Source organism: Peromyscus californicus, unplaced genomic scaffold (assembly GCF_007827085.1).
Source record: "Peromyscus californicus insignis strain IS unplaced genomic scaffold, ASM782708v3 Scaffold_5__1_contigs__length_169319896, whole genome shotgun sequence".
NCBI classification, from domain to species: Eukaryota; Metazoa; Chordata; class Mammalia; order Rodentia; family Cricetidae; genus Peromyscus; species Peromyscus californicus.
The window spans coordinates 130,785,467-130,812,887 of record NW_026294573.1 but is presented as its reverse complement, the minus strand read 5'-3'; the positions used below and the strand labels follow the sequence as shown (position 1 = coordinate 130,812,887).

Below are 27,421 nucleotides of genomic sequence, written 5' to 3'. Positions count from 1 at the left end.
TCACTTAAGGATTCTATTAGAAAATAACTAAACACGTGGTTAGGCATATTACAATATAGAAATACCTGAACAGATTCCTTTAGCTATAAAACCAGATTTGAAAAAAATCAGAAGAATTACTTGTTTTTAATAAGCATTGATTTTGACGTTAAACTGCAAACAAATGCTAAATTAATTACAATTCATTTGTATGAACTAATAATAATGTAACAAAGTTGTGATTCAGTGTGATTTTCAAATGACTCGCATATAATGCAAAAAGTTCACATTTAAATTACATGAAAATAATGACCATGGCTGAACAAATCATCTGAAATATCACGTCATCATGTATGAAGTATTTGTAAAAGGAAAGTTTATTTCTAAAGCAACAAAACTCTAATAATATTTAAGACTAGTATGGAATTTGGCTGATTTTTCTCATACAATGAGTTAATACAGAACCAAAATTGTTCAAATATTTTCATATCTGTCAGCATAACTTGAAAGCACTATTAAATCTTATATATTTTAACAACTACATTACTTGATCTGTGAAGAATCATGAAAACATGAATTACAGTTCTAGATATTAATATTCTTAAATATGTATTTACTTATACGTGCATTGGTGTTTTGCCTGTGTGTATGTCTGTGCCGGGGTGCCAGATCCTCTGGAACTGGAGATACAGACAGTTGTGAGTTGCCATGTGGGTTCTGGGAATTGAACTATGGTCCTCTGGAAGAGCAGTCAGTGCTCTTAACTGCAGAGCCATCTTTCCAGCCCCAATTAAAGATTTTTCTAAATTTGCTCCTGCATCCCTTTTTTATTCTTTCCCATGCTTTGTCTTTGCTAGTGTGGACCTCTGCATATGCACAAAATAATTTTGTTTTCTTCCCATAAATCATACATTATAGGGGAAAAATAAGTCTAGTAATCTCCTCTGCATAAACAAGTGTCAGACATCATGGGCCCTGCTTACATCTCCACACTTCAAGTATAAGCAGTTGTGCTCCAAGCTGGCAGATGGCAGGTGGGTTTGCGGTCACCTTTGGGGTTTCGGTGGCTTTCTATCTGAGCTTTTCATTGTGCTGTGAAAACGCCAGCTCTTACTGTGAGTAGGCATTGTCCCATAGTTAAAAAAAGCACACATTTTCTTCTGCCTCCAGTTACATAAAATGGACACAGGTTACAGAAGAGAACATTGTTTGGGAGAAGAGTTTTGTACATAAATCCATGCCTTTTTTTCCCCTCAGTATTCCTGTCAGCTTTGATGGAAGAGGAATGTGTCACTTTTTGAGAGTATCTTGTTATCTCATGCCTTGCCTGAAGAGTAGGGAGGACACATGTGTCACCAGCATTGGAAAAGTAATTGCTTGTAGCTCAGAAATTAGCAAAAGATTAAAAATCAAACTAAAAAAGAAAGAATGGCAAAAGTAGCAGGAGATAGCCTGAAAAAGGATTTGAGCTTTAGGATTGGAGCACAGGTCTCTGACCATGTCACCTACACCACATCACGTGGTGGCGCACAGGTCACAAAATGCTAGTTGAAAAGCCACAGCACACTTCTGAAAAACACAAACACCGTCATTGGTAGGTGTCAAGCCATCAGGATCTTAGTCTACGCAATCAATATATACTAAGAAAAGCTATACACAAATAACTAAAAACAGTTTTCTCTGAATAAAGGAATTTTCACCTGAGGTACAATCAACACTGTGAACAACTTGTCCATGTGTTTAGAATTTGTTTGCTAACTATTAACTTTTTTCTATTGGATCGGATGTGTTCTACTATGGATTTTTTTTTTTTACATGCAGAAAGAAAGTGCAGTATTTCTTGTCACATGCCATACAAGTAACATCAGGTGGTATATATATATATATATGTGTGTCTCTGTGTGTGTATATATATATGCGTGTGTGTGTGTGAATGTGTATATATATGTGTGTGTCTGTGTGTGTATATGTGTGTATATATATATATATATATATATATATATATATATACACATTTGGTGGAACCTTGTAGTATATTTATTTAAAGAGAAATCTCCACCTACAATATATATTCACTACTATTAGCAAAAACTCTGATATCTTTGAAAAGAAACAAAAAAATAAAGAATGAAGAGAATGAAGCATGAATAAAATTTCAAACCCAAAACAAATTAATCTAGACAGTAACAAAAAGGGATGGGAGTAGTACTTAATGAAGACAAAGAAACAATCTTAGGTTTTAATATGATGAAGTACAATCAGAAAGATATCCTTTTTTTTTTGAGGTTTATGCTAGAATGATGTCTCTACAGTTACTCTCAAGTGGAAGTATTCACACTTCCAGTGCACCCGTTCAGTGGAAGGGCAGCAAGACGGGTGATAACTGGGTAGCCAAAGCTTGTCAGCAAGACCTGTTTCCAGAAGTGACTTTAAATGAGTGCGGGTGACTCAGAAACCTGTATTTCCTGATCTCTGGCTGTAAGGATTGACAATTGAATCTCCTCATTTACTGTATATAACTTTTCTATTAAGGTTCTTATGAATTCGACAAGTTGCCTGGAATGGAATCTACTGTGGTGGGGAAGCATTCTTATTGAGCAAAATCTGATTCATGAGCTGGATTCAAATCTGATGAGCAAAATCCTGGGTATGGGGAATGCTACAGTCTTGTTTAAAGGTGAACCCTTGGCGATTCACAAGCAAACCAAACCTTGAAAGTAGGCACCCATGCTGGGCGGTGGTGGCACAGGCCTCTAATCCCAGCACTCAGGAGGCAGAGCCAGGTGGATCTCTGTGAGTTCAAGGCCAGTCTGGTCTGCAGAGGAAGATCCAGGACAGGCACCAAAACTACACAGAGAAACCCTGTCTTGAAAAACAAACCAAAAAGAAAGAAAAAGAAAGAAAGAAAGAAAGAAAAAGAAAGAAAGAAAGAAAGAAAGAAAGAAAGGAAGGAAGGAAGGAAGGAAGGAAGGAAGGAAGGAAGGAAGAAGAAAGAAAGAAAGAAAGAAAGAAAGAAAGAAAGAAAGAAAGAAAGAAAGAAAGAAAAGAAAATAGGCACCCGCAATCCAGACTCATATATTTGTTCAAATTTGAAGTATTACAAGCATTCAGACTCACTCTGTAAGTGATAGAGACACCCTTAGGAACTAAACCTGCTGAAACTGGATGAATGGCTTGAGAGACAGAGCATGACTAGCTGGATTTCCCACAATATTCACCCTTATCTCTAAACTCAAGATTAAATAGCTTTTTAAAGTTAAATATAATATGCGATGTTCCATATCCCGTGAGTTATTCTCACCCAGCAGCTGCACAGTTTGCCATATGAATGTGTGTGCTGGAATACATTTTCTAAAAATGGCATTATAACGGAAAGAGTTAAGCCTGGCATCCAAGTCCTTGGACCACACAGTGACTGCCTGCATGGCATTTGCACGGACAATGATGACATGGAAGCCATTCGAAGAAGTTCCAGTTCAAAAGCACAGAAGCCAGCACGGGAGCAGAGGCATTCAGAGCTTGGAAATATTTGGCATGTGACAGATATCTTACACAACTTCAGGATGTCTTAGGTCTCCAGTTGCACTGATTGAGTTAGTGAACTTGTAAAAATCTATCTGCAGGTTCTCTATAAGGTTTGGTTAATTTGTGGTGATCAGCTGCAGAATAATTAATGGAATTTTTCGACTATCATATAGGTGAAGATAAAACCTACTTGGATTAAGGAAGTTTTATTAAATATTTTTGATATTAAACTTCTGAGTGTTTTAAAGTATTATATCTTAAATAATTGCTATTTGGATATTTTATCTATAATGGGAACTAATTTACATTAGCTTGCTTTTGTATACTATACTGAATGAATTAATATTTTAAGCAATCTTCTAGGTAATATTGAAACACCCAGTGGTTTAATGTTTGAAAGTCCTCAGAATTTTTATAAAGAATCATTTTCATGAAAATACTGGTTTATTTTAAAGTGACAAGTTAGCTGCTGTTCTGATGTGTCAAATAATCAGTTCTATAAGGAAACAAAATCAGAGAGGCTTGTGTTGATGGTCCTTTCTGTTTCTGACTAGTTTGTAGATGTTAAGTCACTAAAGTACAGGTATGTAGGTGAGGAATTTATAAAAGACATTTAGGGTCTCTTTCTTCTAATTCTCACACCACAGTGACAGCATCCATCTCTCATCAGATGCAATACCCATTCTTACTTTGTAAACATAGGACATTTCTGATGGAAAAGACCTCCAATTTAACCAAACACATGACAGTGGATGTTTATCTTTCAAAAAGCTCATCACAAATGCAAAAGAATTGGCTGAAAGAGCATTGTACCTTAATGAGTCCCTCCAGTAAATCCATTTTATTTTTTACTAATGAGTTAATTTATTTGGTAAGATATTGTTTATTTTTTACTAATGAGTTAATTTATTTGGTAAGATATTGGATCCCTAGAAACTGCATTCAGCAAGGAATGCCATTCTAGTTATACTTAATTATTTATCTTAAAACAAGTAAAATATACTTATGACAACCTTGTTTATTTGAGGCAATGTAGAATTGGATTCAATTTAAAATTTTTATAATCCTGAGCTAAGGCCAGAAAATATAACTAAGTGTGATTAATGATTTTAGCATCTCTAGAATATGATTTTTAGATAGCTCCCTCAGCATCAAACCTAAGAAAGCCTAAAATATATTATAAGTAATAGTCCAAACTAAAGTGTGTAAAAAAAGTGGTTGCACCTTTTAATTCTAGGTTTGTTTTGTTTTTAATGGGTACAAAATCAATATAAACTATGTGGAAAATATTCAAACAAACATTACTGTTGCAGTTATAACGTGATGATAAAGATATGTAATGTAGGGGGAATGCGCTAATGTTCACATGGCTAAATGTCCTTCAACAGTTTCTTAAGTTCACCTTGAGGATGAAAGAAGACAACCCTCAGAAGCTCTGGGAAACTCATCTCGTCTCCCATCAATTTTTGAAAAACTCTTGATTTTACCACATGTTTAGGAAATGTGATGTTTTCATAAAGAGTTTCTATTGACTTTGATTATTATGTGCTAATATAACCACCAAAAATAATTGAGAATCTCTTACATTTGTGATTGAAAACTTTATCATTTGAGGTAAGTTGGAAGGTATTTTTAATCGAAATTTTGTATATCTAGAGCCACTTTCAGAGATACTTAAAATTGGTGTCTCCTTAAAACTCCAAGTTCAGATACTTCATTCTCTAATAGATAATATTTGCTTCATAAGGATTCATTTCTACACTATAAACTTATAAGAAAAGGTTTAAAGTAGTCTGGTAGAAAATTAACATAAAAATTGATCCTAACATATATTTTCACATGCCTAATATATTTACAAAATAAGTCCACAGACATACAATTACGCAACTGTGAATATGTAATCAGCATATATTAACAACACTACATTTCAATAAAGACAACAAGAATTAGTTTTATTTATATCTACTACTTTCACTAAAAGATTTCCTCCTTAAGCCAACCAGTTTTATTGATGGGTAATTCATTTTTTATATTATTATTGGCTAAAAACCATATATTTTACTTATCAATTCACAATTACAGATAACTTCCCATGCATGATACATTTTCAGCTAATTTTATCATGTCATAGATAATAATAAATTAAACCCTTAAAAGCACATTACAGTAAACTCATTCTACCACATATTTTAGATTCCCACAAGACATTTTAAACACAGTATCTGTTACATCTTAACAATGATTCTATGCACAAGGTCTTGATTTCACATGAATTTTCAAGGCATTAACATTGTGTTTTCTTCAGATGTATGCAATCACATTTTTCTCTGGAATCATTTCCCAAACCAGGGAAATTGCACGTGGCAGTATGGAAGGCTAGTGCTGTGTGCTTGAACATTGCATGCTATCACAAGGAGCTAACATATTTAGAGATCAGTGTCACCATCAGCCAACCGGGCCTGAGCTGTGTGAGATCACACAGTGAAAACTTCCACTATTCTTTACCATTAAACCTGATCAGAATGCAAGCTAACTATCTAAAGTGAGAAGATGAATTAATGACAGCCAGTTGTTAAAGGCTTAATACGAGGGAGACTCCCCAATCCAACCCTCCGGTCTTCAGCTTAGGAAGCTAGAAATTTCTGAAGAGAACAGGGGAATTCTAGAGACAATCAGCATGAAGTGGACACATGGGCCTTGGAAGAGTCCCCTGATCATCTCTTTCACTGTCACTGACCAGCAGAGGAGCCATTTACAGGCACAGTCACCAAAGACCCAATACCTATGTGAACCAGCCCCCAGGGGGCTCAGGCTCCACTTCTCAAGTTTACACCTCCTTGTCCCCAGGACAAGCTTGCCAGGATCCCTGCCCCCGCTTATGCACCGGGAGTCACCACTATGCACAACTGTGATAACACGGGAAAAGAACAAGGTGGACATGATGAGTTTACATTTTTTAACTGACTGCAAAATTCCTCCAAACAGAAATGATTTTGTTTTATGACCTTAGGTCAAAGTCCTGTGTAGTGAGTGAAAGATGAATGAAAGTGCCATGGTAACATCTAGAAGCTCTTCCACGTTCATGATTTGTAAGTGGGGAAATAAGACTTGATTGTTTAAATGAAAACAAAGCCCAATGGCATCTAATGAAAAGGGTCATGATATAGTCTCCTTAATTTTCGATTCAAGGTAGCTAGTAGACTGTTAGAAAAGATCTTCAACCCTGCCATCATCTACTGAACAATACCTTTGCAGCTGTATGCATAGAGACCTACAATTTATTATAGAAAATACTTTACTGCCATTAATACTTAATTCCTAGAAATATGGTCTAGAAATTCAAAGAAAGTACCTTTTCCGTGCACACATAATCTGTATGTAATCACATTAGTTATTCTCCTTTCAGTTTAAATGTAATGGTATGTTGTTATGGAAGCATATACAAATTGCTTAAATTAGTTCTCTATAATAGAATAGCCAGTACCAATCAATTAAAAACACACCATTTTTACATTTGAATTACTTGCAAAGCAAACTTCATGTTCTTCTTTTGTAAAAATGATTTTCCAGCCAGGCATGGTGGCTCATGCCTTTAATTCCAGAACTCTGGAGGCAGAGGCAGGTGGATCTTTAAGTTCCAGGCCAGCCTGGTCCACAGAGATAGTTCCAAGACAGCCAGAACTACACAGAGAAACCTTGCCTCAAAAAAAAAATGATTTTTCAAAATGAGTTTCAATTAACAATTTATATATGTAAACTTCTATTGGAACAGGATCACATACTTGAATCACAAAAAAACTATAAAAAGAAAACAATATCTACAACATGAATGAAGTTTTGGGAAGGTGATGAGTCTCAGAAGATTTTGAAATCTATGCAAAGCTTCCTATCGTGTGTGAAAAGCATCAAACACTACTTTACTATTGACATCTTTCAGTTTTATGCTATTTCCCTAAATCAACCTTACATTCACAGGGGCTTGTTAGGAAGAGGGTGTATTTTATAGACAATAGGTGTAATCAAGAAAATAAAACAGACAGATTTGCATTTTATCACAACTGCACACAGAATAAAGCTCGGTGAAGTCAGAGTATAGAGTGCTGCATACATAAAGCACATAGTACAGTCTAGGGAGTGTTTCACATGCTTCCATGGCTTCAGCTTAGTTCTTACATGCAACTTCATAAAGGTCTAAGGGAAGGAAAGTGGATGTTAAAGGGCTCCCTTTGCCTTAGACAAAACTATCGAGAATGTTTAAAACCCCTCGGTTCCTGCACACTTTTACAATGCCAGAAAAGAGGAGAAAGAGAAATTATTAATTTGTAAAATTACCCAGCAACTCCATTGCATCGTCTTCATTGTCAATGTCTTCTTCTATTACAGATGGTGTGGGGCTGTGGATGGACTCGAAGGAATCCTGGGAAAGCATCGCAGCCAGAAGTTTCTTATGCTGCTGCTGCTGCTGTTTTAATCCTTTAGTCTTGGGCTCCATCTTTAAGCTGAAGAAATAATTGATGTGTTAGCTGTGGTCTGTAATGAAAATCTACTAACCTAACACATTCTTCTTCCACTACTGTGTCACATAAACATATTGCACACTACTTGTTTTCCCCCAGGATAATGGAAATAGCATGTTTCTGAGACATCCTTTGTACTCAATTCTTCCCCCAGTGTGGAGGATGCAAACTCTTGCCCTTACAACAGGAAGTACTTTTTCTGATTGCTGCCATGTGCCTCAGACTCATATTTAATAGCTTTTCTGATCCAGTAGGGGCTAGAAAGTCTAAATTATTCCCTGATTTCTATAACAAGTGTATGTCAAGTCAGACACAAGTGTTGGAGTATTGATGGCATTTTGTTTTATTCATTATAATCAAAACTAGTGAGGATAACCTACCATTTCCACTCATATTTTCTTTTTTTCCTTCCTCCTTCCTGATGTTCTATGACTCTCTCTTGTCACTTCATCTGTGTGAAGAACTTCATTCACTCTTACCTTACAGGAACTTGTGTTGGACACAGTTTCACTAGCTGTATGGCCAACAGTCATTTACTTTTGATGCTTCCCTTTGCTCTCATATTTTTAGATGAAAAATCCTTTGCCATTCTAATGATTGTTGCCCTACTGGCTGTTTGATACTTATCTCTGCCTGACTTTCAGATTTCTTCTTTCAGAGCAGACGAGATGCCTCACCAGTTAAGAATACTTGCAGCTCTTACATAGTAGCAGGGTTCAGTTCCAAGCCTCTACATGACAGCTCAGAAGTTCCAGCACCTTCTTCTGGCCTCTGTGGGCACTAGGCACACATGTGGTACACAGATATATATACGGGCAAACACTCATACACATAAAATGAAAATAACAATTTTCATTTAGAAAGATTCCTTCCTTGATGCTGGTTTCTAGATGTTTACCTAAGATGTGCCTTTGTGTAAAATGCCTGGGGGTTATCCCACCTGGCTTTCCTCAATTTCTAGCTGTTCAGTAAGTTTTCAGCTGTCACTCTTAATTCTTTTCCAAGCTACCCACTTTACCCTTTCTTCTTGGAACTTGATAAGAATTTCAGACCTTTTCTTATTTACCCACAGGTCACTGAAGCTGTATCATATGTGTGTGTGTGTGTGCCTGAGTGCATGTCTGTGCAACACATACGTGCAGGTGCACACAGAAGCCAGAAGAGGGCATTGGTTCCCCTGAGACTTGAGGCACAGGTGGCTGTGAGCAGCCTGATGTGAGAACTGAGCCCAGGTCCCCTGCAAGAGCAGCAAATGCTTTTAACCTCGGAGCAGTATCTCCCAACCCTGTATCATATTTTTTTTCAATCTATTTCCTCTCGCTTGTTCAGAACAGGCCAATTCAATAGATCTGCTACCACAGTCTGTAATTCTATCATCTGTCATCTCGGCCCTGACACCAGGTTTACACTATTTTTATTTCAGTGAATTCTTCCGTCAGTACTATAATTTTCATGACGTTTCTATAATCTGTGTTTATTATTATTATTTTCTATGTACTTATTACCAAAGAATTTGCAGTTACTTATGAAAGCATTTTTATGGTGATTGCTTTAATTTCTTCCCAGGTAATTCTACCACCTGTGTTACCTCAGGCAAGAATCGATTGACTTTCAATACTCAGGCTGTGGTTATTATGGTTTGGAGTATGAATGGTATTTTATAAAATTGTGTCCTGTGTGATTTGGCTATTAGTTAGGACTCTGTGTGCCCTATGCAGTTCTTGTAATTTATAGGGCAGTCACTTGTGTTACTGAACTAGTTTGAAGTCCAATAACAGTTTAAGTGACAGACCATTGCTATGCGGGTCTATCTAGTGTTGTTTGTAGCTCCTGCTGGTCCCTCCTGGTATCTGATGAGGTTATACTCCGGCTGTGTCAGACTGTGGGGACACAAAGGCTTTCCTGTGCCCAAGCTATGCTGTCAGAGATCCCTCTCAGTGATATCTCAAATAACGGCATGCATGTATGCAGATGAGAAGGGTCTGGAGAGGGAATTAGGAAAAGGACAAAAGAAGTTAATCATTGTGTTAGGTTAGTGAGGCTGAGAATCTATGACCAAGTGGAGGACTTGAGGTAGCTCACCCCCTACCGCAGAAGAAAGCAGAAGGCTTGGACACAGAAAAAACAGGAATCAAGAGCTGCAATTACTTTTTTTCCATTAAATAAGGTGCAGCTTCATTTCTTCAGGAAAAAACAGAAAGGGGGACAAGGGTTGGATATTTGGGGATAGAAGAAGTGGTATAAGGCTGTGATTAAGGAGAATAGATGTATGAACAGAGCAGGTGTAAGTGGAGCTTCACTGGCAGGACTAGCATATTTGAGGTTTGAGCACTCATGGTTCAGAGGCCCTGGCCAGTGTGGTAAGTGTTCTCCAACCTTTGCTGATCCCATCTCAGAATAGAAAGGAGCTGAGTGTCCACAAGGTAGAACTTTGTCAAGAATGGAAGAGTTCTCTCTCTCTCTCTCTCTCTCTCTCTCTCCCTCCGTGTGTGTGTGTGTGTGTGTGTGTGTGTATCAGGATGTGAAGCTCTTAGCTTCTGCTCCAGCATCTTGCCTATCTGCTTCCTGCTATAATGATCATGGACTAACCCTCTAAAACTGTAAGCAAGCCCCCAATTAAATATTTTCATATATATATATATATTATATATATAATATATATATTATATATATATTATATATATATATATATTATGTAAATGCCTGGGGGTGAATGGGTGAAAGGGAAAAATTAAAAAGTAGTGGGAAAAGAAAGGAAATGGGAGGCTACATTTGGAGTGGAACTACTTCTGCTGCCTGTTCCATCAAGTCAGGCAGAGTGTGGAGAACGATGTGTTCAGAGGAAGAACGACATGAGGGCTGACTAAATTATTGCTATGAGAAGATGTTGGTAGATGCAAAGAGTATGAAGAGTGTGGTTTGTGGGATTCCTAAGTCATGTTTGGAAGAAAAATGTACTACAGAAAAACAAAAGAGGATTGTTTTAGGGAGAAGGCAATGGGCAAGGATTATAGGCAGAGAATACACCTCCTTTTCCTCCAGCACCATAGCCTAAGAACGGAGAGGGTGGAAAGAATGTCAAGCTCCAGGCAGCCAGGAAGTGCAGCATGGTGGGTGGGATGAGAAGAAAGGATGGGTGGGTCTTTCTAAGAACACTGGAGGTTCTGCACACATTCACCCCCTTCCTAAGAACACTGGAGGTTCTGCATGCATTCACCCCAGTCTCTCACTCTCTCTCTCTTTTTTTTTCTTAACCTAAAAATTTTGGGGCTTGTGAGGTTTCTAGAATTCTTTTCCAAAGAATAGATGAACAACAAAACATTGAAGAGGACATTTGGTTAAAAACTGGCTGGCACAGCCACTTACTTCCCAGTTCCAGTCTGGGACCAGGGTAAACCTCTATGGGACTCGGTTACTTCTTTAACCCACTGTTCCATCATGCCTACCCCCAAATTTTTATCTTCAAGTGCCTTCAATTGTGAACTTTGGTGTTACCTCTGACATATGCTTTACGGATTTTTTCATGTCCAGAAAAGCTCACACCTGACCATCTTTGTTTTTGAAGTTTGTGTATGAAAGAGTTACCCCTGCTTCAGTCCATATTCTTACTCTTTATCCTGATTTACTTTCCATAGCACCACATAGTATGACTTGAATTTATGGTGCATATATATATATATATATATATATATATATATATATATATATATTCAACTGTTGACTTTTATTCATGTATGTATTTATTTATTTATTTATTTATTTATTTATTTATTTATTTGTAATGTATAAAGTGCTCTGCCTGTACGTATGCCTGCAGGCCAGAAGAGGGCACCAGATCACATTACAGATGCTTGTGAGCCATCATGTGGTTGCTGGGAATTGAACTCATGACCTCTGGAAGAACAGCCAGTGCTCTTAACCTCTGAGCCATCTCTCCAGTCCCTAGCTGTTGACTTTCTATGGAAGGCAAAAATTCCAGGCTTTGTGCATTGAACATCAAAATCAATCTGAGCTTTAAGAAAGGAAAACTTCATAGAAAGACCATTTAGCTTTAATATTTAAAGTTTAATTCCAAGTTGTGGGATTTCTATTAATTTTATTGAATATTTACATTCTAATAACAATTCTCATTTAATGAAGCTAGTTTACTGGATCTACAATATTTATGGAATTTATCCTTGTTTTAATTAGATGGTTCAGCTTTAAAGGAACTGATTATGTTTTCAAGGCTTGATGAGCCTGTTTACTAATTCCCCATTAAGATCTATCAACTCATTTTAAGAAAGTAGTCAGACAACTATTGCAGAGTCTAATTAGGATGGCTTAAAATGAAATTATATAGGCTTATTAAACTCAATTTTTGTTTATACTTACACGACAAATGTGTGATTATAATAGCGTTAAGAGTCATTTTGATTTGCATTTCCCTGATGGCTAAGGATGTTGAACATCTCCTTAAGTGTTTCTCTGCTATTTGAGATTCTTCTGCTGAGAATTCTCTGTTTAGGTCTGTATACCGTTTTTTAATTGGATTATTTGGGTTTTTGATGTCTAGTTTTTTTAGTTCTTTATATAGTTTGGAGATCAGTTCTCTGTCAGATATGGAGTTAGTGAAGATTTTTCCCATTTTGTAGGCTGCCATTTTGTCCTATTGACAGTGTCCTTTGCCTTACAGAAGCAATTCAGATTCATGAGGTCCCATTTATTAACTGTCGATCTTAGTGTCTGTGCTACTGGTGTTCTATTCAGGAAGTTGTCTCCTGTGTCAATGTGGTCAAGGCTATTCCCCACTTTCTCTTCTATCATGTTCAATGTTACTGGATTAATGTTGAGGCCTTTGATCCACTTGGACTTGAGTTTTGTATAGGGTGATAGATGTGGATCTATTTGCATTCTTCTACCTGCCGATATCCAGTTATGCCAGCACCATTTGTTGAAGTTTTCGTTTTTTTCCATTGTATAACTTTGGCTTCTTTGTCAAAAATTGGGTGTCCATAGGTTTGTGGATTTATGTCTGGGTCTTCAATTCAGTTCCATTGATCTGCCTTTCTGTTTTTATGTCAATACTGTTCTGTGAGATTCCATCTTACACCTGTCAGAATGGCTAAGATCAAAAACACAAATGACAGTTTATGCTAGAGAGGATGTGGAGCAAGGGGAACACTCCTCCATTGCTGGTGGAAGTGCAAACTTGTGCAGCTACTTTAAAAATCAATATGGTGGTTTCTCAGAAAATTGGGAATTAATCTACCTCAAGATCCAGATATACCACTCTTGGGCATATACCCAAAGGATGCTCAATCATACCACAAGGACACTTGCTCAACTATGCTCAGAGTAGTTTAATTTGTAATAGCCCAAACCTGGAAACAACCTAGAGGCTCCATGACCAAAGAATGGATAAAGAAAATGAGGTACATTTACACAATGGAGTTTTACTCAGCTGTCAAAGACAATGACATCAAGACATTTTAAGGCAAATGGATGAAACTAGAAAAAAATCACCTTTAATGAGGTAACCCAAACCCAGAAAGATAAATATAGTATATACTCACTTATAAGTGGATATTAACTGTAAAGAATAACTATGCTACAATCCACAGACTCAGAGAGATTAGGGAACAAGGAGAACCCAAGGTGGGATGCATTGAACCCCTGGGAAGGGGAAATAGAAGAAATCTGCTGGGTGGACTGGGGGTGGGTGGAGATGGGAACTTGAGGGATCAGGTTGGGAGTGGATGGAAGGGGAGAGTACTGAAATAGATTACTGGAAGTTGGGGCATTTTGGGGTCAGGAAGAAACCTGATGCAAGGGAAATTCCCAATAATCTACAAGGATGACCCCAGCTAAGACTCCTAGCAATAGTAGATATGTAGCCTGAACTGGTCATCTCCTATAATCAGATTGGTGACTACCCCAACTATCATCAGAAAGCCTTCACTAGTAAGTGGTGGAAACAGATGCAGAAACCCACAACCAAACATTTGGCCAAACTCAGGGCTGAACCTGCTGAAGAGACAAAGGAAGAATTATAGGAGCCAGAAGACTCAAGGACATCACAACAAAACCCACAGAAACAACTAACCCAGCTCATAGGAACTGACAGCCTGGGAGCCTGCATGGGACCGACCTAGGCACTCTGCAAATGTGTGATAGATGTGTAGCTTCATCTTCTTGTGAGACTCCTAACAATGGGGGAAAGGGCTATCCATAACACTTTGGCTGGCTTTTGGGAACCTATTCCTCATACTGGATTGCCTTGTCCAGTCTGAATAAGAGGGAGATGCTTAGTCTAAGACAACTTGATATACCATGCTTTGCCGATACCCATGGGAGGCCTACCCCTTTCTGAACAGAAACAGAGGAGGAATGGATGGGGATGGGGTGGGGAGAGGAGGAAATAGGATGAGAGGAGGGAGGGGAAACTGTGGCCAGCATCTAAAATAAATAAAATAAATAAATAAATAAAACTCTAAATGTTCAGTGGGTGCACATGCTTTCCCAATAACTAACTAGGCAAGTTATAGAATTAGCAAGATAGCAATATAGAACAAGCATGAGAAGTCTTTATTTATTCCCTACCCCCACCCCACAACAGCTCTCTCCCACCCTTCTGTCCTTATTTGGATGCTTTCATATCTTTCTTGGGCTCTTTTAATTTTTAATTTAAGAATTCAGTAAAGAAGAGTCAGGAAAGTATCTTCCATCATACTCATACACCATTTTGAATGTAATATTACAAGATCCACATATGTCTTGAGACCCACCCAAGGACCATCAAGGTCCATAATCTTAACTCTGGTGTCTCAATGCTATTCTATTAGTTTATCTGTCTGTCCTTACAGCTACCTTAACTGTAACCAGCATTTAACACTTTAGTTGTCAGCCCTACATGACATAAGTTGTTGAATTTTTCATATAATGTATTTTAGGTGCATAAAGAAAAAATTAAGCTAAGAAATGTTGTTTCTAATAAAAGCTCTAAGAAAATGTTTTAGGTAAGTTTCTATCCATAAGATTTCCAAGGTTTGGTTTGCCATTAATTTAATTCTCTAGTCTAGTGGTGAATGTCTAGTTTGTTATGTATCTGTTGTTTAGCATAAAAGCAAAAGTTGTTTATGTGGTGAATATTGCAATAACAGCCACTCAGACAAGACTTCTTTTTTCTTTTCTTTTCTAGAGGAAAGGCCAAGTTAGAGCAATGGACCAAAAATAAAAACAGACTGTCGACAATTTTTCTTGTGAATAAGCTCTGCTTAGCATGGGCCTAGTGATAGCCCACACCTCCTACACACATGTAACAGATATTTATCGAAAATAGCTATGTGCCAGCCTTCGTGAGAAAAGAAAAATGAATGAAATAAAGCTTGAAAATCAAATTTTCTTTGAACAGTTTGGAATATCATTATGCTTTATATCTCAATGTGCAAGACTGATAAGTTATAGCATGTGTATTACTATTTAATGACAGTGGCTAATTCTACAATTATACACTAGAACCTTTAAAACTTCATCTCCAGTGTTTTGTATTCATTCAGATGCTGTGTGAGCCCCAGCATAAATTCAGAAATCCTGTTTTGAAATTGTAGATAGGAGAAATGCAGTTTGTAACCTGAGTTACCAATGTTTTCTACATGTGATTTCTACATATATGTGATGTTTCTGAATTGATTGAAATATAGCCAGAACTTCATTACCTTTTCAATCCACAAGTGGCATCTCACCTCATATTTTAAATACAGAGTGAAGTGAGACCGAGATGACTTATTAGGACATAAGGGCAAATATTTGAGAAATGTCTACATGAACTAAGCAAGAGACAGAACTAGGACTGAGAATTTCAGGAGAATAAGAGCTCACTGAATGAGGAAGAAAAAAGAGGCACTAACATTTGCAATAAATAACTCTGGATATTTTTATGAATAAATGAAAGCAAGATGGAAGTTGACATTTCTCTATTTTGCATTTAAGAATTAAAGATCTACCAAGGAATAAAGATAAAGGTCTACTGAGTTGCATAAGCCTGGCATTAGAGACACAACGACCCTCATTGACAGGTGAAATTGATCTGGCATTTCCCAGAAGAGAAATGGACTTTCAGAAATTGCTTGATTCTTCTTTCAGGGCACTTCAACTATTTCAATAATTTAAGGTTATTTCTCATGGAAATGGAATCAATTTTCTCTAAACCTGAAGCACATTAATGAATATTCTGAACTTTCTCCCCTTAAGCCAAGTGGTAAGTGAGAGCCAAGCAACCTTGAAAGCTATTACATTAAAGAAAACAAAGTTTTCTCTCCTTGAGAAAAAATAGCTATTGGTTGATAGTAAACTTAACATAGGAAATACAAAGTTCCTGTGGCTATGATGTTCAGAGAAAACACCTTTGTTGGGGACCAGCTAATAGCAGTCACAGGGACTTACGGTTCTGCCACCTTTTCATTCATTAATATTTAAATGCATTTATCCATGTTTCATAATTCTACCTTCTCATAATGATTTGCACCTCAGCTTCCTTGACTTGTCCATTTTCTGATTTAAGTTGTACTTCTTAGAGTAGTGTGACCCCAAAACAGTAATGATGAATATTCTTTATCTAATAAACATGATTTCACATCTCCAAGTTACTCTACCTCAGTACCAGGATGCTTATGGCAGATGTCCTGCCACCATTCTGGGAACCAGAGTCTGAGAAAATGAGAGTTATATGTAAGGGTGCTTTGAATGAGATGTCCCCCATAAGCTCATATATTTGAATGTTTGGTTCCCAGTTGATGAACTGTTTGGGAAGGATTATGAGGAATGCCCTTGTTAGAGGAGGTGGGATTCAAAGCCCATGCCAGGCCCAGTTTGGCTCTCTCCCTGCCTACTACCTGCTTCCTGTTGCCTGCATACCATGATGTAAGCTTTTAGCTACTGTTCCATCACCAGACCTGCCTGCCATCGTGCTCCCTACCATGATGATCATGGACTAACCGTCTGAAACTGTAAGCAAGCCACCAGTTAAATCAGTGATTTTCAACCTGTGAGCCACAACCATCAGAAAAACACATAAATCCAATGGTTTGAAGAACTACAACCATAAATTTATTTTCATTGTTACTTTCTAGCTTATTTTGCTACTGAGTGGTCTAGTTCCTAAGACCATCAGAAATAAGTGTTTTGTGATGGTCGTGACCCCCAGGTTAAGCACCACTGATTTAAATGCTTTCATCTAAATGCTGCTGTGGTCATGTTGTCCTTTCACAGCAATAGACAGGAATGAAAACATTGTACTTTAAAGTTCCTAAAAACATTATAGCTTAGAAATTAAACCAAGAAAACATAATAATTATATCCAGCCACAGTTATCATCTGTAAGCTTAAATATCTGTGACAAAGACTTTTCTCTATAGTCCATCTTAACTATAGCTCCTAATTCTAATCCACTTAATAGTTCTCTTCTTCCCTAATGATTTCATCTTCCTAGCACCTTCGAGTCTCTGTCATCCAACTCTTAACCCAGTTTTATAGCTGGTGTTCACTGACAGCTTAAAACCTTGAACTTACGTCTCCACTTGGTGCTATTAACAAAGAAATGGTGCTTGCTAAAGTAAGAAAGAAAAACACAAACCCAGGTGTGATATTCAGAGGTAGAGCGCTTGCCTTGTATACTACAAAGTCCTAAGTCCAAGTGCAGGACTGCCCAAAGAAGAGGAGCCTTAAGAACAAAATCTAAATAACACACTGTTGTTGTTGTTGTTGTCTTTAACTACAGTTTTATTCGTTTATTTATTAGCTTAGTGCTTATGTGTTTTTGTGTGGATGCACTTGAGTTTTCAAGCTCATTTCACACGTGTATGGAGGGCAGAGGACAATTTGAGGGAGTTTGTGATCCCGAGGCTGGGACAAGCATCTTCACTCTATAAGGCTGCCTTGTTTTAAAGAGAGTAAATCATTACTTCTTTTTGATGAGTCTAATTATATATTTTTAGGACACATTATGGAATGAAAATCTAGTTAATTTTTTTATTATATGCAGAGTCTAACCATTTTCTTTATGAAAAGAACAAAATCGTGTACTAAGTTTATTTCTTGCAATCTCCTGTCAGAGGTTCACCAAGGAGGTCCTCCTCACCTTCCTGCCGGGCTGGAGCCGCTCTCTTCGCTTTCCCATGGGTCCTTCTTACTCCGTGGAACCGGGGGCTGCAGCATTTCAGCTGCCAGGGGATCAGCATCATTTTCTGCTCTGCCAATCCACTCCCCAATCACACGGGGTCTCAGAAGAGAAGAATTGAAAGCCACTGTCTCCTGCAAGTACAAAAATAAAAGGTGCTGCTTGAGATGACCTTTTCTTGTTAACTGATAACAGGAAAATAACGTTGCCCAGTGTTTGGGCTCACTGGAACCAAAATGTCCTTTCTCTTCTTGCCGTTCAAGCTCAATGCCTTCGTCTGTGACTTAGGCTAATTCCTGAGATCACCGTGATTAACTCTCTAGGAGTGAATTCTTGGATTCGGATTCTCGGGGCTGCATGGGTTCAAAGAAAGGGAGAGTGCGGCTGGCATTCTTGGTGGAGGGACAGAGGCTGCAAGGCCCACAGTGTGCAAGTGTGTTTCACCACAAATGGGAAAGGTGAGTAACCGGTCTTGTGGGAACGAGCTGCAGCCAGAAGACATTACTGTGAGGATGGAGGGTGGGAAGGATGCATTTCTCCCACGGTGATGCATTCTGTACTTTCAGGGAAGCAATAGAAATAGGAAATACCCAGGACAAATAGATCGGATTAGCTGAAAACATACTGGTCTCTTTCCATACACTTGAAGTGAGACAACTCATTTAATTTACCAATTCGCTAATGATATAGCCAAGAAAATATGTAACTACTAGAAATGCTTTAAGTGGAAAAAAGTTGTTATAAAGGAATATCTATATGATCTAATTTTTGTCTGAAGGCTCATGTGGACTTATATTCATCATTTGATTCATAATTCACTCATCTATTCATTCACTAGTTTTTCCTAAGGCTTAGTATGTGTTAAGAACTGCCTGCTGTGCTGGGAAAAGCAATAGCAATAAGGAACAGCTTTTAATAATGGTTTTGTCTAAAAGGAGAGACTGTCAGTTATTTTAATATCTTGCTTGGCATTTCCTTGTCTTTTCAATATTCCATTATAAATATATACTGTACAGTACAGGAAATGTCCTGATTTAAGAAACACATTCTGCTTAAATCTCCTTTACTGGAAATTTTCCCTATTAGGAGAATTTTGAACAACTCTTCAAAAATTCAGACCTGGTGTTCTGTGCCTTTATAATTCACAAAATATCATGCAAATGTATTGCAGAATAGAGTATATACAATATTTAAATTGCAGATATAATAAAAATTACAATACTTAATAGCAACACATAATAGTTTAGATACTATCTTAAAAATCAAGACCATAAAAAATGTTATTTAGGATATATTAAAATGACATTTCTCTGAGTTACAAGAAAAAGACTGGGCATTGATTAAATGTTATTAACTAATTTGTTTTACACAATGGGGCGGAATAGACACAGGTTTTCATTGCTATTGGCTCCCAGGCACAGGAGAACTGGTAACTTGCTTTTGCAAAACAAGTGGCTGCGGGAACCATAAATGAAAAGATGAAACAGAACTTAAGATCTGGCAAGATCAAGATGCCGAGAGCAGCAGAGATTCTGAAGTAACCCTTTGGTTGCTCACTGGGAAGTTAAATGAAGTGATAGACATCAGTGCTGTTGGAAAATGGAGCACGCAGAGGGCATAAATGGTGTGATAGTGGGGATGGTTAACTCCAGCCGGCACAGAAATTTAGTGAGAAATAGCCAGCCATCAGGGCAATGGGGAGAGCTGCACATGGGCTCAGGGAAGTTGGGAGGCCACTGATGTACAGGATTAAAAAGGGACTTGATCACTGACTTGTACTTCTCTGAATACACGAAGCTCTTTCTTTGGTGATGTTGATAAAAGGATGGACAAGTACTACTTTAAAAAAATATTTTGTCATTGAAAGATCTTGAATATAGTCTGTTCATGTGCAACAGATTGAAGACACAGATTTTTGTGTGTATTTTGTTTAGATTGGATTAAACTCAGTAAATGTATTTCTATGTATATATCTTTCTCAAAGTGTTTTAATAAAGTAAACTATTCTCAATAGTACATAACCACACAACAGTAAATAAAAATTAAATATATTTAAACACACACACACACACACACACACACACACACACACACACACACACACACGGGGATCGGGGTGTGACTATGTAGAACTGACTGTCCTGGAACTCACACTGTAGACCAGGTTAGCCTACACTCACAGAGGTTTGCCTGCCTCTGCCTCCCAGGTACTGCAATTATAAGCATGTGCCACCACATCCAATTAAAATGTATACTAATAACACAAAATCTCTTGAAAACTGTTTTAGGTTCATAGATACATTTCACTTAAAAACCTGAAGGATCTTTGTAAATGTGAATTCTTTAGAAACAGAAAACCACAAGTCCCTCTGTCCCCTCCAGGACTGAGGTCCCCAAACAGTGCCTAAATTCAACAGCAAAAGCATTCCTAGTGAAAAAGCACCCCCACCCCCACCCCTGCACAGGTAGACTTGGTTTTGCCCATTAGCAAGAAGTTACACATCCAGAAATTAGCTGTTCCACCCATATTTACTCTTCCAGGAATATGCTCTCTAAAGTATACCCCACAATTACTTCAACTGCTCTTATAAGTTGGGCTCTTGTCAGGCTTACAATTTCAAATGTCCCCTAAATCTGTGTGATGGAGACTTTGTCTCCAGCCTGGGAGGCTTCCTTAAGAGAATGGGCCTGTTGGGAGGATGCTGGCTCATGGGAGTGTGCTCTTAAAGCAGATATTGGAACCTTGCTCTCATCTCTCACTTCTGCCCTCAGACACCATGAAGGACGCAGTTCACTCCTCTATGTACCCTCCACCATGAAGCTCTGTCTTGCCATGGGCCCAAGTAATGGGGTCAATTGACCATCAACTAAAAGCTTTTGACTGTACAGCCAAAATAAACGATATGAACATCCAAATATTTTAAGAAATGTGAAATCTCTAAAGAGTTCTGAGTTATGATTAAAACAACAGGAAGCAGAAAGGTATAAAATACCAGTGAGAGTATAAAATAGGAAACAAAACCCTGTACTGGGTCTGTTTGAATTACTTTTGGAGTAATAATCATCAAAGTAGGAATCAGTGTAGCTTCAGTGGATAGAGAAAGGATTAATTCTGTCACTGTAAATGTTATAACAACAACAACAACAAATACCTAAAACTTCCACTAAAACTAGTATTGAGATAAAGTGGTTTTTTTGTGAATTAGAGATTCTTTTGAGGGGAGAGTTTTGACTCTCTGATAATAGAAAGACAGTAAAGCAGTGAGGGGCAGCAGAGGAGACATTTAAACTGCTGCTGCTGTTCTAATTTGGTATAAAACTGTAAGGGAGTGAATCACTAGGCTGTGGGAAGTGGAGCTCCATGGTGGAGTTTGGAAAGCCAAGGTAAAGGGGCAGCATGAATGTGGGAAGAATATTTCTGAGCATCGTAGGAGCTCAGGGTTTAGCATGGTGTGTGTCAAAGATGGACAATGAGAACTCTTGCCGCCCAGAAGCTTCACGGCTGCTGAAAATTGGGCCATAGCTAGGGGTGAAGTAAGAGTATGCAGGAAATCCCTGCATGAAATCCACTAAATGTGTGACTTGATCACAATCTAAAACAACTATGCATGATGAACTAATTCAGATATTAACCCTGAAGAAGAAATAAAGGACATATTATAGGCACAAAGGTAAAAGAGTTTTCCCCACCCACTGGTACCTCAGCATAGACTAGTTAAGACATCTTGTTTCAGTCCTTAATGGAATTTATTTATACACGCATTTTTTTTTCCTCTAAAACTTTAAGTCACATTCACTGAAAAAAAAAAGCAACCTAGAACATTCTATGTTTTACTAGTCACCCTGTTAAGCCATCATATGAATAATACAAAGGAAAGTCACTTTTATTGTTTGTTTCAGAACATATTTACTAAAATGCTAATGGCTGTCAAGTTTCATTTCTACATTTTTGCTGCTCTGTTTGCACATACTTTATACAGCATCAATTATAAATGGAATACAAGAACCCATGATGGCTCCAGTTTATACCACAGTAAGACGGCTCACTCTGGGATTTTATTTGAAAACAAACATGCCACCCTTTCTGATTTCCATTTGTTCACATTTACAGGGTACAGATGTGCCATGCCTTACTGAACATAATTACACAAAGCAACTATAGAAGGGAGGGAAAGGGAGAAGTTTGAAGAGCAACAATAAAATGAGTAAGGGGGGAGGATCAATTCTCAGAACTCAGATCCCATCCCTTATACAATTTTCTTACAAGTGTTTTGCAGAGAATTGAACTATGTGGTCACATACACTTACCATTTGTACATATGTACAATATCCAGCCATCTCCATGGCAACTTCCCTTGTCTCAGTCATTTCCAGTCTATCCCCTCTGCTCATTTTATTTGTTTACAATTATTTACTGCCTCCTTACTTTATCTATTCTGATTGATTGATTGATTGATTGATTGATTGATTGAATCAATGTCTCAGTATGAGCTCTGGCTGACCTAGAACTTGCTATGTATATCAGGCTGTCCTCAAACTCATAGAGATGCTTCTGCCTCTGCCTCTTTCTCGAATGTTTGGCTTAAAATTATGACCCACCACGATGAACTTAACTGTCTCTTTAAAGTGATCTCATTCTGTAAAATTTCACTTCCTTCTCTGATGAACTTTGGTTTTCTTGTATGTCTCTTTTGTTATAGTTTCTGCTTGATCAACAAATGCCCTAACTCCTAACTCTAGCTAGCAGAATAACTGTTACAGCTGTTGAACACATTTCTATATTATATTTATCCATATAGTCTGGGTTTTCTGAAAACACCCTGTTTTCCAAATATCCAACAACATTAGATGAAATACTATAAGGTTTTAAACGCAAAATTTCAGAGAAAGGAACTCTGAGAAATGATGGGAATAGTTCCCAAAGGAAAAGTCCCTGTGCAGGAAACAAAGTAGGAGCTGATGAAGGATCTTCCATAGGCCCTTCAGGAGCTGCCAAGAAACCAACAACCTTAGACCTTAATGGTCCTTAGTGTGGGGGGCCAATTTGAATGACCCCAATCTTTAATCTCCCTGTGTCCCTATCTTTTATCATGGGACTTTTGAGTATCTCAAATAAAGGTAAAATATAGTTTCTTCCACATATGATTTGATTAGACCAATGATGAGGACAGAAATGATCATATCAGGTACAAGCAAGCCTAGCCCTCCAGAGGCCTTTTCTGTCACATTGAGTCTCCTGCATGTCGACAATCACCATGAGAAAGACATGCCGATGATAGATACTCCAGGATTCTTGGAGGTACGTGACCAGCTCTGATTCACCCCAGGCAAACCTACTTTAAAGAATTTGACAGACACACAGACATCCTCCAGACACATGCAAGAGTTAAATCATAGTCCCTGGAACAATTCTATCTAGAAATCAGCATAACTCAGCTTAATCCCAAAGAAGCAAGAGAGAGAAATATGCTATTAAACTACCAAGTTATGATGAAAATTGTTACCTACAATCAACTGAGAGGTAGCATTATTAAATAAAAGATTAAGTTACTTGCTATTGGAATGTAAGTGGCAGGTGGAGACTTAAAGTGGTAAGGAAATGATAAGAAGCTGAGAAAATGGACACCAGTATTATATGGTGCTCAAATGTTTGGTGAAACTACCACCTTACAAGACAGAAATTATATCTAATAGACTTTCAAAATTGAGTATGGAATTCTTTAGGGAAAATATTGTCATCATCATCAATTTATATCTAATCCCATGTAAGTTGTTTCAAGAAGATGGACACAGAGAAAATACCTATCCAACCTGTAAGGCAAGTTTCAAGAAAATGTTGAGTGTGGCCAAATTTATCACTACCAGCTTTTCCAGATGCCCAAAGATCTTATATGAATTGAAGTTCTCACCAAATGTTAAACTTAGGCCTTTTCAGATAAACAAAGCCTGAGAATAAAGAAATGCTAAGGATATGACTATAAGTCCCTTTATTAAAAATATCTGAAAACTAAGACATTGTTAATTAAAGGCCATGTTTCATAACACCTTATGGTCATTATATCCATAAAGAAGCAACCATGAAAAGATTTAGGGATATAAATGTGGCACAAGGAAGGAGGTGTGATAAGATATGGGTAACCATCTATTTGGCATAGATGGAATTAAAAGAAAAATACTCTTTTTGGAATGAAGGGAACTGAGATTGTTTAGGATGTAAAATATAGATCCATTTTCCTTTGGTGAGGAAGCAAGTGGAGAAAGTTGCTCAGTGGCATCTTTTCCTACATTCTCCTAAGGTTCATAAGTCAAGAAGAAACTCCTACAAGGTGAAATCAAGAACTATAAGCAATAGGTTGGACTGCCAGGGAGTCCAGTCCCCACAACCTAGGCACAGTTAGGAGTCTGCATCCCAGTGTGCCACCAAGTAGTGACTCCACACACCTCATCATTCCTTTTCCCCACAGCAGCCCTATCATGCAATGGAAACAAAGAAATAAAACTGTCATCATTCATATATATTTATTTTATATGAAAAAAACAAGAAATTTCAGAGACAAGTATAAGTTAGCATGTGGTTTTCTTATAAACTGATCAAATGTCAGCTTAATTGATGACGAGAATGTTCATGGAGTGACTCAGAAATGTGAAGATGCCAATTCTCCCACACACATCTAAGTAAGGCATGCTCTGAGCCAAACCTACCACAGTAATAAAAAAATTGGCAGATAGGCCAATGGAATCAAGCAAAGTGTCCAGATGCACACTGTTCAATAAATGATTCTAGGAATTTTTTTTCTCCATATGGGGGAAAATATATCTCAGATATTTGCTATACTGAGCAATAATAATTTGGGTGGATCAAATACCTATTTGTGATTTTAAAAACTTGTAGAAGAAACTTTTTAAGACAATTACTTTAATGATTGCATGTAAGAATAGATTTCTTAATAACACACTGACATTTCAGAAAATGATAATTTTTCTGCTAATAATAAACACAATTTAGAACTTGATGGCAATAATCAAAATAAGAGAACATACTTGAGACACACATGATACACAGAAGCCAACATCTAGAATGTAGAATAAACTCACAGAAAAAAAAGATGTAAAAAGTAGGCAAAGATACTAGCTGGGGTTGGACCTTGTTAAATATGATAAGATTGTCAGTTAAGTCTATGAGTTGCTTTTTTTTTTTTCATTAAAATGTTGGATTTCAGACAGTGCAGGAGAAAAAAAGCATTCTACTGAACTGTTGGTTGACATATTAAACTGACACAAACACTTATCTAAAAAAGAATGCCACCCCATCTGGTGAAGATGAGAAGGCACAGGAAGCATAGGCCATGCTGCCACAGGAATCGATTTCTAATTCTGTACCAAAGAGATAGCACTGTTTACACAGGCAAGGAAGTAGACACATCCATGGTCACAGTACCACATGTTTTTGAAAGAGAAAATTGGGGGGGGAAAAGGATGTTTGGAACAAAACATCACTTATAAAAAATTTTTAAACCCTAGATAAATAGGAAAGATATTGTTAGAAGGTGTGTGTGTGAACCTGGAGTAGTGGTGCATGCCTTTAATCCCAGCATTCAGGAGGTAGAGACAATTGATCTCTGTGAGTTTGGGACCAGGCTGGTCTACACAGAGAGTACCAGGACCACCAGAGTTACATAGAGGGACCCTGTCTCAAAAACAAACAAATAAATAAAGATGTGGCACAGTGATGGGGTAGTGGGAGGAGAGAAAAGCAAGAGAATAAAATTACACTTGAGGACAATATAAAATGGTTGCACAGGGCTTCCTTCTGTGTTGGAAGTGGTTTACTCTTCAGGTACATTCTACACACCTAGGTATTTACTTAATTACCCTTTATGCACTGTACTATATGACATATTTGAATTTTTTGTAAAAGGATGACATATACTTATTGAAGTTTAATTAGTTTTGACATCTTTTCCTTTGGTTCCCACCTACTTGTATTCCTCTGATAACTTTAATGCCCATTACCCAACTGGTGCACCTTTCCATGTCAGTAGGACAATGAGTTAATAGAGAAAATGTGTTCATCTTCCCTGCACAACTCCACCAGCTTCCACAATATCTGACCTGCCATTTCTTGAGGATATCTAATAAATGTTTATTGAATGAGTGGAAGAATGAACTACCCTTAGGAAAAAATGACTCAATAATACATTATCAACATTAATCATCACAGAATGAAATAAAAACTACAATATAGTACCATGATACAATAAAATTCCATGCTCCTAAGGATGGCTCTGATTTCATAGACATAACAGAGCATGATGGAAAATCCACAGAGAAAACTAAGCCCACCCACTTGCTAGGGGTGATGTAAAATCGTCCAACTAATGTAGACACAGTTCCACAAAAATTTCTGGGTTATTGTATGACCCAACATTCATGAACATGAGTGTTCCTAAAACACCATTTGAAGTTACTGAAGAGTATAAACTAAGGTGCCCAATAATGTGCAAATGAATAAGTAGAATGTGATATATCCATTTCATGGAATATTATTGAGCAAGAAAAACAAATGAAATTTTGATACTTCTACAGCATGGCTGAACCTTGAAGACATTGTGCTAACAGAAAGAAGACAGTCACAAAAGACTACCTATTATATGATTTATGTTACATTTACAGAACAAGAAAATCTATACAGATGACAAATAGAATCATAGTGAGCTGAAAGGTTAGAGGGATTTGGGGGAAACTTCCCATGACTACAGGGATTTCTCTGCAGATGATAAAACATATTTTATACTTAATTTATGGTGATGGCTGCATAATCTTTGAATAAAATATAAACCACTAAGATAAGCACTTTTTAAAGGATGAATTTTGTGATATGTGATTTGAATATCAGTAGTGCTATTAAAGTAATGCATTTAAATGATTTTCAGAATTCCTCTTTTTGTAATGAAGAAGAATATGCCTGAATTTGGTGTCAGACTTGAGAGGCCAGGAGCTGATGTCTAGCTCAGGCTTATCAAGTCCAAGCTTGGAAAGACAGAGCAAATCACCTAGCCATGCCAGCCTCTGTTTCCCCATTTATCTCCCAGAAAGAGAACAATTGCTTCCCTAGGCTCTGGAGAACCATCCGAATGGTACCCTCAATAGCTGTCAGATATATCCCCTACTTCCTGCTACCCCCAATTACTGCCTTTACACATAACAGAAATTTATGTTTCTTCCTGATTGTGGGCATTTTTTC

At 37.5% G+C, this 27,421-nt stretch overlaps 1 protein-coding gene across 12 annotated transcripts in view; it reads right to left on the bottom strand.

The window, feature by feature from the left end:
- Positions 1-27,421, bottom strand: part of CUNH8orf34 (chromosome unknown C8orf34 homolog) — a 470,016-nt gene that overhangs the window by 301,879 nt on the left and 140,716 nt on the right. For 11 of the 12 annotated variants that reach the window (XM_052716420.1, XM_052716411.1, XM_052716412.1 and 8 more), the window contains 2 exons: positions 18,139-18,311; positions 7,837-8,003 (listed from right to left, as the gene is read on the bottom strand). In XM_052716420.1, coding sequence (XP_052572380.1) covers positions 7,837-8,003; positions 18,139-18,311 — 340 coding nt within the window. Of the gene's footprint in view, positions 1-5,435; positions 8,004-18,138; positions 18,312-27,421 lie in introns of those variants that run through there. The other variant, XM_052716423.1, reaches the window with a different exon arrangement.